Source organism: Nerophis ophidion, linkage group LG01, assembly GCF_033978795.1.
Source record: "Nerophis ophidion isolate RoL-2023_Sa linkage group LG01, RoL_Noph_v1.0, whole genome shotgun sequence".
Lineage (NCBI taxonomy): Eukaryota > Metazoa > Chordata > Actinopteri > Syngnathiformes > Syngnathidae > Nerophis > Nerophis ophidion.
The window spans coordinates 12,654,043-12,666,389 of record NC_084611.1 but is presented as its reverse complement, the minus strand read 5'-3'; the positions used below and the strand labels follow the sequence as shown (position 1 = coordinate 12,666,389).

The following is a 12,347-nucleotide window of genomic DNA, read 5'->3' as shown; positions in this document are numbered from 1 at the left end:
TGTAGGTCATGTGCCTGTGTCCTTCCTTCCTTCCTCACCTGTAGGTCATGTGCCTGTGTCCTTCCTTCCTTCCTTCCTCACCTGTAGGTCATGTGACTGTCTCCTTCCTTCCTCACCTGTAGGTCATGTGACTGTCTCCTTCCTTCCTCACCTGTAGGTCATGTGACTGTCTCCTTCCTTCCTTTGTCACCTGTAGGTCATGTGACTGTCTCCTTCTTCACCTTCCTCACCTGTAGGTCATGTGACTGTCTCCTTCCTTCCTTCCTCACCTGTAGGTCATGTGCCTGTCCTTCCTTCCTTCCTTCCTCACCTGTAGGTCATGTGACCGTCTCCTTCCTTCTTCACCTGTAGGTCATGTGACTGTCTCCTTCCTTCCTTCCTTTGTCACCTGTAGGTCATGTGACTGTCTCCTTCCTTCCTCACCTGTAGGTCATGTGACTGTCTCCTTCCTTCCTCATCTGTAGGTCATGTGACTGTCTCCTTCCTTCCTCACCTGTAGGTCATGTGACTGTCCTTCCTTCCTTCCTTCCTCACCTGTAGGTCATGTGACTGTCTCCTTCCTTCCTCACCTGTAGGTCATGTGACTGTCTCCTTCCTTCCTTCACCTGTGGGTCATGTGACTGTCTCCTTCCTTCCTTCCTCACCTGTAGGTCATGTGACTTGTCTGTTTCCTTCCTCACCTGTAGGTCATGTGACTGTCTCCTTCCTTCCATCCTCACCTGTAGGTCATGTGACTGTCTCCTTCCTTCCTCACCTGTGGGTCATGTGACTGTCTCCTTTGTTCCTTCCTCACCTGTAGGTCATGTGACTGTCTCCTTCCTTCCTCACCTGGAGGTCATGTGACTGTCTCCTTCCTTCCTTCCTCACCTGTAGGTCATGAGACTGTCTCCTTCCTTCCTCACCTGTAGGTCATATGACTGTCTCCTTTGTTCCTTCCTCACCTGTAGGTCATGTGACTGTCTCCTTCCTTCCTCACCTGTAGGTCATGTGACTGTCTCCTTTGTTCCTTCCTCACCTGTAGGTCATGTGACTGTCTCCTTTGTTCCTTCCTCACCTGTAGGTCATGTGACTGTCTTCTTCCTTCCTCACCTGTAGGTCATGTGACTGTCTCCTTCCTTCCTCACCTGGAGGTCATGTGACTGTCTCCTTCCTTCCTTCCTCACCTGTAGGTCATGTGACTGTGTCCTTCCTTCCTTCCTTCCTCACCTGTAGGTCATATGACTGTCTCCTTTGTTCTTTCCTCACCTGTAGGTCATGTGACTGTCTCCTTCCTTCCTCACCTGTAGATCATGTGACTGTCTCCTTCCTTCCTTCCTCACCTGTAGATCATGTGACTGTCTCCTTCCTTCTTTCCTCACCTGTAGGTCATGTGACTGTCTCCTTCCTTCTTTCCTCCCCTGTAGGTCATGTGACTGTCTCCTTCCTTCCTTCCTCACCTGTAGGTCATGTGACTGTCTCCTTTCTTCCTTCCTTCTTCACCTGTAGGTCATGTGACTGTCTCCTTCCTTCCTTCCTCCCCTGTAGGTCATGTGACTGTCTCCTTCCTTCCTTCCTCACCTGTAGGTCATGTGACTGTCCTTCCTTCCTTCTTCACCTGTAGGTCATGTGACTGTCTCCTTCCTTCCTTCCTCACCTGTAGGTCATGTGACTGTCTCCTTCCTTCCTCACCTGTAGGTCATGTGACTGTCTCCTTCCTTCCTCACCTGGAGGTCATGTGACTGTCTCCTTCCTTCCTTCCTCACCTGGAGGTCATGTGACTGTCTCCTTCCTTCCTTCCTCCCCTGTAGGTCATGTGACTGTCTCCTTCCTTCCTCACCTGGAGGTCATGTGACTGTCTCCTTACTTCCTTCCTCACCTGTAGGTCATGTGACTGTCTCCTTCCTTCCTCACCTGTAGGTCATGTGACTGTCTCCTTCCTTCCTCACCTGTAGGTCATGTGACTGTCCTTCCTTCCTTCTTCACCTGTAGGTCATGTGACTGTCTCCTTCCTTCCTTCCTCACCTGTAGGTCATGTGACTGTCTCCTTCGTTCCTCACCTGGAGGTCATGTGACTGTCTCCTTCCTTCCTCACCTGGAGGTCATGTGACTGTCTCCTTCCTTCCTTCCTCACCTGTAGGTCATGTGACTGTCTCCTTCCTTCCTCACCTGTAGGTCATGTGACTGTCTCCTTCCTTCCTCACCTGTAGATCATGTGACTGTCTCCTTCCTTCCTTCCTTCCTCACCTGTAGGTCATGTGACTTGTCTCCTTCCATCTTTCCTCACCTGTAGGTCATGTGACTGTCTCCTTCCTTCCTTCCTCACCTGTAGGTCATGTGTCTGTTTCCTTCCTGCCTTCCTCACCTGTAGGTTATGTGACTGTCTCCTTCCTTCCTCACCTGGAGGTCATGTGACTGTCTCCTTCCTTCCTCACCTGTAGGTCATATGACTGTCTCCTTCCTTCCTTCCTCACCTGTAGGTCATATGACTGTCTCCTTCCTTCCTCACCTGTAGGTCATGTGACTGTCTCCTTCCTTCCTTCCTTCCTCACCTGTAGGTCGTGTGACTGTCTCCTTTCTTTCCTTCCTTCCTCACCTGTAGGTCATGTGACTGTCTCCTTCCTTCCTCACCTGTAGATCATGTGACTGTCTCCTTCCTTCCTTCCTCACCTGTAGGTCATGTGACTGTCCTTCCTTCCTTCTTCACCTGTAGGTCATGTGACTGTCTCCTTCCTTCCTTCCTCACCTGTAGGTCATGTGACTGTCTCCTTCCTTCCTCACCTGTAGGTCATGTGACTGTCTCCTTCCTTCCTCACCTGGAGGTCATGTGACTGTCTCCTTCCTTCCTCACCTGGAGGTCATGTGACTGTCTCCTTCCTTCCTTCCTCCCCTGTAGGTCATGTGACTGTCTCCTTCCTTCCTCACCTGGAGGTCATGTGACTGTCTCCTTACTTCCTTCCTCACCTGTAGGTCATGTGACTGTCTCCTTCCTTCCTCACCTGTAGGTCATGTGACTGTCTCCTTCCTTCCTCACCTGTAGGTCATGTGACTGTCCTTCCTTCCTTCTTCACCTGTAGGTCATGTGACTGTCTCCTTCCTTCCTTCCTCACCTGTAGGTCATGTGACTGTCTCCTTCGTTCCTCACCTGGAGGTCATGTGACTGTCTCCTTCCTTCCTCACCTGGAGGTCATGTGACTGTCTCCTTCCTTCCTCACCTGTAGGTCATGTGACTGTCTCCTTCCTTCCTCACCTGTAGGTCATGTGACTGTCTCCTTCCTTCCTCACCTGTAGATCATGTGACTGTCTCCTTCCTTCCTTCCTTCCTCACCTGTAGGTCATGTGACTTGTCTCCTTCCATCTTTCCTCACCTGTAGGTCATGTGACTGTCTCCTTCCTTCCTTCCTCACCTGTAGGTCATGTGTCTGTTTCCTTCCTGCCTTCCTCACCTGTAGGTTATGTGACTGTCTCCTTCCTTCCTCACCTGGAGGTCATATGACTGTCTCCTTCCTTCCTCACCTGTAGGTCATATGACTGTCTCCTTCCTTCCTTCCTCACCTGTAGGTCATATGACTGTCTCCTTCCTTCCTCACCTGTAGGTCATGTGACTGTCTCCTTCCTTCCTTCCTTCCTCACCTGTAGGTCGTGTGACTGTCTCCCTCCTTCCTTCCTTCCTCACCTGTAGGTCATGTGACTGTCTCCTTTGTTCCTTCCTCACCTGTAGGTCATGTGACTGTCTCCTTCCTTCCTCACCTGGAGGTCATGTGACTGTCTCCTTCCTCACCTGTAGGTCATGTGACTGTCTCCTTCTTTCCTTCCTCACCTGTAGGTCATGTGACTGTCTCCTTCCTTCCTCACCTGTAGGTCATGTGACTGTCTCCTTCCTTCCTCACCTGTAGGTCATGTGACTGTCTCCTTTGTTCCTTCCTCACCTGTAGGTCATGTGACTGTGTCCTTCCTTCCTTCCTCACCTGTAGGTCATGTGACTGTCTCCTTCCTTCCTCACCTGTAGGTCATGTGACTGTCTCCTTCCTTCCTCACCTGGAGGTCATGTGACTGTCTCCTTCCTTCCTTCCTCACCTGGAGGTCATGTGACTGTCTCCTTCCTTCCTCACCTGGAGGTCATGTGACTGTCTCCTTCCTTCCTTCCTCACCTGTAGGTCATGTGACTGTCTCCTTCCTTCCTCACCTGTAGGTCATGTGACTGTCTCCTTCCTTCCTCACCTGTAGGTCATGTGACTGTCTCCTTCCTTCCTCACCTGTAGGTCATGTGACTGTGTCCTTCCTTCCTTCCTCACCTGTAGGTCATGTGACTGTCTCCTTCCTTCCTCACCTGTAGGTCATGTGACTGTGTCCTTCCTTCCTTCCTTCCTCACCTGTAGGTCATCTGACTGTCTCCTTTGTTCCTTCCTCACTTGTAGGTCATGTGACTGTCCTTCCTTCCTTTCTTCCTTCCTTCCTCACCTGTAGGTCATGTGACTAGCTACTACCTCCCCTCTTGAGGTCACATGACGGCTAATGGTGTCACCTGCCTGTACTTCCTGGTGTCATGTGACATGCAGGAAGCTGGAGGAGGTGCAGCAGGAGAGCCAGCAGGTGCGTCAGGCCCTCAGCCTGAAGGAGGCCAGCCTGCTGGGCGTGGAGCAGCAGCTGGAGGTCAAGGTGCGCGAGTGCGGCGTCCTGAGCCGGCAGCTCCAGCAGGCCCTGGACGACGCCCGGCAGCAGGTGGACGACAGCGTGCACCGAGTCCTGGTCAAGGAGAGGCTTTCCCAATCCAAGGCTCTGGACCTGCAGGGCCAGCTGGGCCGAGCCGAGGCGGAGCTGAGTCAGCTTCATCGCAGCAAGGAGGAGGTAGTGTCTTATCCGGGGGAGGACGGAAGGATCACGTGACCGCCTGACTTCCTGCTTTGCGCTTCAGATGGAACGACGCTTCCAGAACCAGCTGAAGAACCTGAAGGAGCGCCTGGAACAGTCCGACTCCACCAACCGCAGTCTGCAGAACTACGTGCAGTTCCTCAAAACCTCTTACGGGAACGTCTTTGGAGAGTCCTTGCTGTCGTCCAGCTGACAGGCACCGTCCTACAAAGTAAAACACAAATATTATTTGTCATGATCACGGATCTCATCAAGATGTTCAAAGTCACTCAAACTATTTCAACCTGACGCTTTAAGTTGCATGAATGTTAGTGATGGTGATCATTCGGCGGAGTAACGAGGCCTTTCAAATAGTGGGGGGGGGGGGGGACATGCCGCTATAAAATAAGATGAAGAAAAACTGCTGTGTTCTTGTCTTTAACCTTAAATCAGATACTATGCAGAGGCATACTTGCCAACCTTCCCGGATTTTCCGGGAGACTCCCGAAATTCAGCGCCTCTCCCGAAAACCTCCCGGGACAAATTTTCTCCCGAAATTCAGGCGGAGCTGGATGCCACGCCCCCTCCAGCTCCATGAGGACCTGAGTGACGTGTCTGAGAGTGTGTCCGCCCAATGACGTTATAACCGTAGAATGATCGAGGGCGAGTTCTTGGTTTCTTATGTGGATTTATTGTTAGGCAGTATGCAGTTTCGGAGGTCTCAAGGTTGGCACGTATGTGCAGAAGTGTACGTAGAGCAATTTTATTGACAAATTGTACCATTTGTAGGTGCAACTTTTTTTTTTTTTCCTGGCCTAAGAGTAAATAATTAGGAACACAACATACTTTTAGTACTTTTACTTAATTACATTGAGTTTTATTCCCATCTCGACATTTATTCATAGCATGAATAAATGTTGAGATATTTGTCATTATTTAAAACCAATACATTATATAGATTGTTTTTTTTTACCTTTAGGGTCCCGGGGACCCGCAGGCATCTCGGTTATAAAAATATTACAGGCCTATACGGGCATTATAGCTCGGTTGGTTGAGCGGCCGTGCCAGCAACTTGAGGGTTGCAGGTTCGATCCCCGCTTCTGCCATGCTAGTCCCTGCCGTTGTGTCCTTGGGCAAGACACTTTACCCACCTGCTCCCAGTGCCACCCACACTAGTTTAAATGTAAAAATTAGATATTGGGTTTCACTATGTAAAGCGCTTTGAGTTACTAGAGAAAAAGCGCTATATAAATATAATTCACTTCACTTCACTATGATGACGCGTGTTTGTGACGTTATTGGTTGGAGGGGACATATTAGCCCAGCACCACTTACGGCTAAAAGTCGTCTCTTTTCATCGCATAATTACACAGTAATTTGGACATCCGTGTTGCTGAATCTTTTGCAATTTGTTCAATTAATAATGGAGACTATAATTAAGAATGCTGTTGGTGGATTGCAGCTGCCTTTAGCACCGAAACACAGCCGGTGTTTCTTTGTTTGTTGTGAAGCTTTAACACAGAGCGGTCAAGCGAACGTGTTTCTCTACGTCAACCAGCAAGTTTTTGGATGGGAAAATTGTGATATTAAGTCGGCTCTTACGTGGATTATGCGACCTCATCCTGCAGCTCAAAAAGGCAGCTGTGATCTTGGCTCCTCGGCTTCTCTCAGCGACACTGGCATTTACCTCAGCAATCCCACTTTCACGTATGACTTTATAATCTCACTAAAATAATATTAAAACAATAAGCAGATAAGGTATTTTCCAGAATTATCCTAGTAAATGTGTCTAATTACATCTGAAACGCTCCCACTGCCCCCTTCTTTTTTTTTTTAGTGCTTCACTCTAACTTTCCTCATCCACGAATCTTTCATTCTCTCTAAATTTAATGGGGAACACGTCGCTTTCTCGGTCCGAATTGCACTTGCTCCTGGGGGCTATGATTGTAAACAATGTGAGGATGTGAGGAGCCCTACAACCGGTGATGTCACGCGCACATCGTCTTCTACTTCCGGTACAGGCAAGGCTTTTTTATTAGCGACCAAAAGTAGCAAACTTTATCGTCGATGTTCTCTACTAAATCCTTTCAGCAAAAATATGGCAATGTCGCGAAATGATCAAGTATGACACATAGAATGGACCTGCTATCCCTGTTTAAACAAGGAAATCTCATTTCAGTAGGCCTTTAAAAATATAGATATTAATACAGTATTATTCACTTTCAACGCTTAAATCTCTAGATCAACCTTAGAGCTATCTGTCGATTATACAGGTTTTTATGCTCTTTTCGTTATCATTTTAAGCAATAACAGTTTTTAAAAAAAAACACTGAAATTGTCAGGGACCCAAAAGGGTCCCACTTAATAAAGTGTTAAAAATAGTTAATTCAGATTTTTTTGTTTTTACTTTCAACACTAAAATGTGTAGATACACTTCAGATCTATCCATCAATGATAATTTTTGATTGTTTTTTTGTTAATGAAAACCCTGTTTTTTGTTTTGTTTTTAACGACGAACACACACAAATATGCAAAATTTCCACCCCAAAAAATGTTCAAAGTGGAATATTAGATGTGAAGTAATTGGAGCTTTAATTATGTCAATAATTCATAGCAATGTTGATTTTAATTAATTATTAATTTTCTGAACAATGACAGTTGAACACTTTTTTTTTTTTTTAAATCACACTAAAATTCTCAGGGACCCAAGAGAATTTTTTTTCCTGGGGAGGCGTAAGAGTAAATAGTTAAGAACACAACATACTTTTAGTACTTTTACTTAATTAGATTTAGTTTTATTCCCATCTCGACATTTATTCATAGCATGCGGCGGCCATTTTGATATTTGTTATTATTTAAAACCAATACATTATACTGTTGTTTTAGGGTCTCGGTCATAAAAATGTCACCAATATATTTTAATATTATTTACTTTCAACGCTTAAATCTCTAGATCAACGTTAGAGCTATCTGTCTATTATAAGTTTTTTTTTTTTTGCCCATTTCGTTATCATTTTAAGCAATGACAGTTTAAAAAAAACAAAACTTATTAAATTGTTAAAAATAGTAATTTTTTTTTTACTTTAAACACTGAAATGTGTAGATCAACTTCGGATCTATCCGTCAATGATCATTTTAGATTTTTGATTGTTTTTTTGTTGTTGTTAAAGAAAACAATCATGGCAAAAATATAAAATATGCAATATTCCCCCACCCCCAAAAAATATTTTAAAGTGTAATATTTTATTAGAACGTATCAAAACACGAATTGGTATGTCAGACTTAGCCCTGTCTTGGTTTAACTCTTATCTTACTGATAGGATGCAGTGTGTCTCCCATAACAATGTGACCTCGGACTACGTTAAGGTAACGTGTGGAGTTCCCCAGGGTTCGGTCCTTGGCCCTGCACTCTTCAGCATCTACATGCTGCCGCTAGGTGACATCATACGCAAATACGGTATTAGCTTTCACTGTTATGCTGATGACACCCAACTCTACATGCCCCTAAAGCTGACCAACACGCCGGATTGTAGTCAGTTGGAGGCGTGTCTTAATGAAATTAAACAATGGATGTCCGCTAACTTTTTGCAACTCAACGCCAAAAAAACGGAAATGCTGATTATCGGTCCTGCTAGACACCGAACTCTATTTAATAATACAACTCTAACATTTGACAACCAAACAATTAAACAAGGCGACACGGTAAAGAATCTGGGTATTATCTTCGACCCAACTCTCTCCTTTGAGGCACACATTAAAAGCGTTACTAAAACGGCCTTCTTTCATCTCCGTAATATCGCTAAAATTCGCTCCATTCTGTCCACTAAAGACGCTGAGATCATTATCCATGAGTTTGTTACGTCTCGCCTCGACTACTGTAACGTATTATTTTCGGGTCTCCCCATGTCTAGCATTAAAAGATTACAGTTGGTACAAAATGCGGCTGCTAGACTTTTGACAAGAACAAGAAAGTTTGATCACATTACGCCTGTACTGGCTCACCTGCACTGGCTTCCTGTGCACTTAAGATGTGACTTTAAGGTTTTACTACTTACGTATAAAATACTACACGGTCTAGCTCCATCCTATCTTGCCGATTGTATTGTACCATATGTCCCGGCAAGAAATCTGCGTTCAAAGGACTCCGGCTTGTTAGTGATTCCCAAAGCCCAAAAAAAGTCTGCGGGCTATAGAGCTTTTTCATTTCGGGCTCCAGTACTCTGGAATGCCCTCCCGGTAACAGTTTGAGATGCCACCTCAGTAGAAGCATTTAAGTCTCACCTTAAAACTCATTTGTATACTCTAGCCTTTAAATAGACTCCCTTTTTAGACCAGTTGATCTGCCGTTTCTTTTCTTTTTCTTCTATGTCCCACTCTCCCTTGTGGAGGGGGTCCGGTCCGATCCGGTGGCCATGTACTGCTTGCCTGTGTATCCGCTGGGGACATCTCTGCGATGCTGATCCGCCTCCGCTTGGGACGGTTTCCTGCTGGCTCCGCTGTGAACGGGACTCTCGCTGCTGTGTTGGATCCGCTTTGGACTGGACTCTCGCGACTGTGTTGGATCCATTATGGATTGATCTTTCACAGTATCATGTTCTCATATGTTCTCATAGTCATCAGTATCATCAGTATCACAGTATCATGTTCTCATAGTCATTATTGTCACCGACGTCCCACTGGGTGTGAGTTTTCCTTGCCCTTATGTGGGCCTACCGAGGATGTCGTAGTGGTTTGTGCAGCCCTTTGAGACACTACTGATTTAGGGCTATATAAGTAAACATTGATTGATTGATTGATTGAATATTTGATGTGCAATGATTGGAGCCTTAAATATGTCAAAAATGTATTATTATCTTTTTCAAGCAATGACAGTTTAAAAAAATTAATACATAAAATATCCAAAAAGGTCCCACTCATTAAAGTGTTAAAAAAAAAAAAGGCATGCAGATTTTTTTTGCGTATATTTTCTTTCAATACTGAAATCTGTACATCAACTTCAGATCTCTTGGTCACATTTTAGATTTTGTTTTACGCCCTTTTTTATTAAAGAAACACGTTTTTAATGGCAAAACTACAAAATATGCAATATTGTCCCCGAAAAATATTTCAAAGTGGCCTTGAATATGTCAAAAATTCATAACATTGATTTTGATTCATTATTATTTTTTGAGCAATGATGTTGATTAGATTGCAGGGCTTGCCGCTCATAAACATTTCACACCCTGTATTGTTGGATTCTAAAACTCCTCAAGTTGAAAGTACCCTCCTCAAAAAGAAGGTTTTAATTTGTCTCGTTTGACTCAGGTTTCCACGGCAACGGCTCCCTTGACGTTTAGATTGTGGGGGTTGCCGCTCATCAACATTTTGCACCCTAGTGTCCTAGGCTGTATTTTGGGACTCTAAAACTCCTCGAGAGTTAAAAAAATAAGGTCCTGCGGAAGAGGGTTTGCCATTTGTCCCATTTGACTCAGGTTTCCATGGCAACAGCTCCTCTGATGTTGGTTAGATTGTACGGGTTGCCGCTCATAAACATCTCGCACCAAAGTGTCCTAGGCTGTATTGTTGGATTCTAAACTTCTCAAGAGTTAAAAGTATCCTCAAAAAGAGGAGGAGTTTTCATTTTTCTCATTTGACTCAGATTTCCATGGCAACGGCTTCTCGTTTATTAGCTTGTGAGGGTTGCCACTCATAAACATTTTGCACCCTAGTGTCCTACGCTGTATTGTGGGAGTCTAAAACGCCTCGAGAGTTAAAAAAGTAATCTCCTCGGGAAAAGGGTTTTTCATTTGTCCAGTTGACTCAGGTATTCTACGGCAACCACTCCTCTGATGTTGATCAGATTGCGCCGGTTTCCGCTCATAAACACCACGCACCCTAGTGTCCAAGCCTGTTTTGTGGGATTCTAAAACTTCTCAAGAGTTAAAAGTATCGTCCTCAAAAGACGGTTTTCATTTTTCCCGTTGGTCTGAGATTTCCATGGCAACGGCTCCTCTGATGTTTAGATTGTGGGGGTTGCCGCTCAATATTTTCCGTCCCAGGCTGTACTGTGGGAGTCTAAAACGCCTCGAGAGTTAAACAATCTCCTGAGAAGAGGGTTTGTCATTTTGTCCCATTTGACTCAAGTTTCCATGGCAACCCTGATGTTTGTTAGATTTTGGGGGTTGCCGCTCATAAACATCTCACACCCAAGTGTCCTCGGCTGTATTGTGGAACTGCAAAACTCAAGGGTTAAAAATATACTCAAGAAAATTCAGGTTGACTTTAAGTTTCCACAGCAACGACTCTTCCGTTGATTAGATCGAAGTGGTTTCCGCTCATAAATAAGACTATTTATATGCAAAATGCGATGGAAAGACTATTGTATGCTAGCAATGTTAGCATTAAAAATAAATTATTTCCCTGTAAAGCTTGTTAAATACCTGCCTTAAATACTTGATCAAATAAATTTAAAGGCCTACTGAAAGCCACTACTACCGACCACGCAGTCTGATAGTTTATATATCAATGATGAAATATTAACATTGCAACACATGCCAACACGGCCTTTTTAGTTTACTTAATTGCAATTTTAAATTTCCCGCGAAGTGTCGTGTTGAAAACGTTGCGGTTTGACGTCTCGGGTTGTAGCAGACATTTTCCAGCCCGATCCAAGCTATAAGTAGTCTGCTTTAATCGCATAATTACACAGTATTCTGGACATCTGTGTTGCTGAATCTTTTGCCATTTTTTTCAATTAATAATGAAGTCAAAGTAGAAAGATGGAGGTGGGAAGCTTTTAGCTTTTAGCCACAGAAACACAGCCGGTGTTTCCTTGTTTAAAATTCCCAAAGCTGAAAATTTACTAAGGGTCAGAGCAGTCAAGCGAACATGGATCTCGACCACATGTCAACCGACAGTTCCCGGTGTGAAAATTGTGGTAATAAGTCGGCTCTTACCGGAGACATCAGCGGATCTTCCGTCCTGCTGCAGCTGCGTGACTTCCCTCAGAGTCACTGGGTCAACAGACCCGTGGCCACACCCCTTCGACTTTCAGGTACTATTTAATCTCACTAAAACACTAGCAACACAATAGGCAGATAAGAGATTTTCCAGAATTATCCTAGTAAATGTGTCTAATAGCATGTGAATCGCTCCCACTGCAATCGCCTTTTTTTTCCTAGTCCTTCACTCTAAATTTCCTCATCCACAAATCATTCATCCTCGCTCCAATTAATGGGGAAATTGTCGCTTTCTCGGTCCGAATAGCTCTCGCTGCTGGTGGCTATGATTGTAAACGATGTGAGGATGTGACGAGCCTTACAACCCGTGACCTCACGCGCATCTCGTCTGCTACTTCCGGTAAAGGCAGGGCTTTTTTTTTTATTAGCGACCAAAAGTTGCAAACTTTATCGTCGATGTTCTCTACTAAATCCTATCAGCAAAATAATGCCAATATCGTGAAATGATCAAGTATGACACATAGAATGGACCTGCTATCCCCGTTTAAATAAGAAAATCTCATTTCAGTAGGCCTTTAAGAG

The 12,347-nt window shown here is 44.8% G+C and overlaps 1 protein-coding gene across 1 annotated transcript in view; it reads left to right on the top strand.

Moving 5' to 3' along the window:
- LOC133550225 (outer dense fiber protein 2-like) overlaps positions 1 to 5,613 on the top strand; it is a 28,562-nt gene extending 22,949 nt beyond the window's left edge. The window contains exons 14-15 of the mRNA XM_061896380.1: positions 4,536 to 4,824; positions 4,892 to 5,613. Coding sequence (XP_061752364.1) covers positions 4,536 to 4,824; positions 4,892 to 5,041 — 439 coding nt within the window. The 3' untranslated portion in view covers positions 5,042 to 5,613. The remainder of the gene's footprint in view (positions 1 to 4,535; positions 4,825 to 4,891) is intronic.
- The last annotated feature ends 6,734 nt before the right edge of the window (positions 5,614 to 12,347 follow it).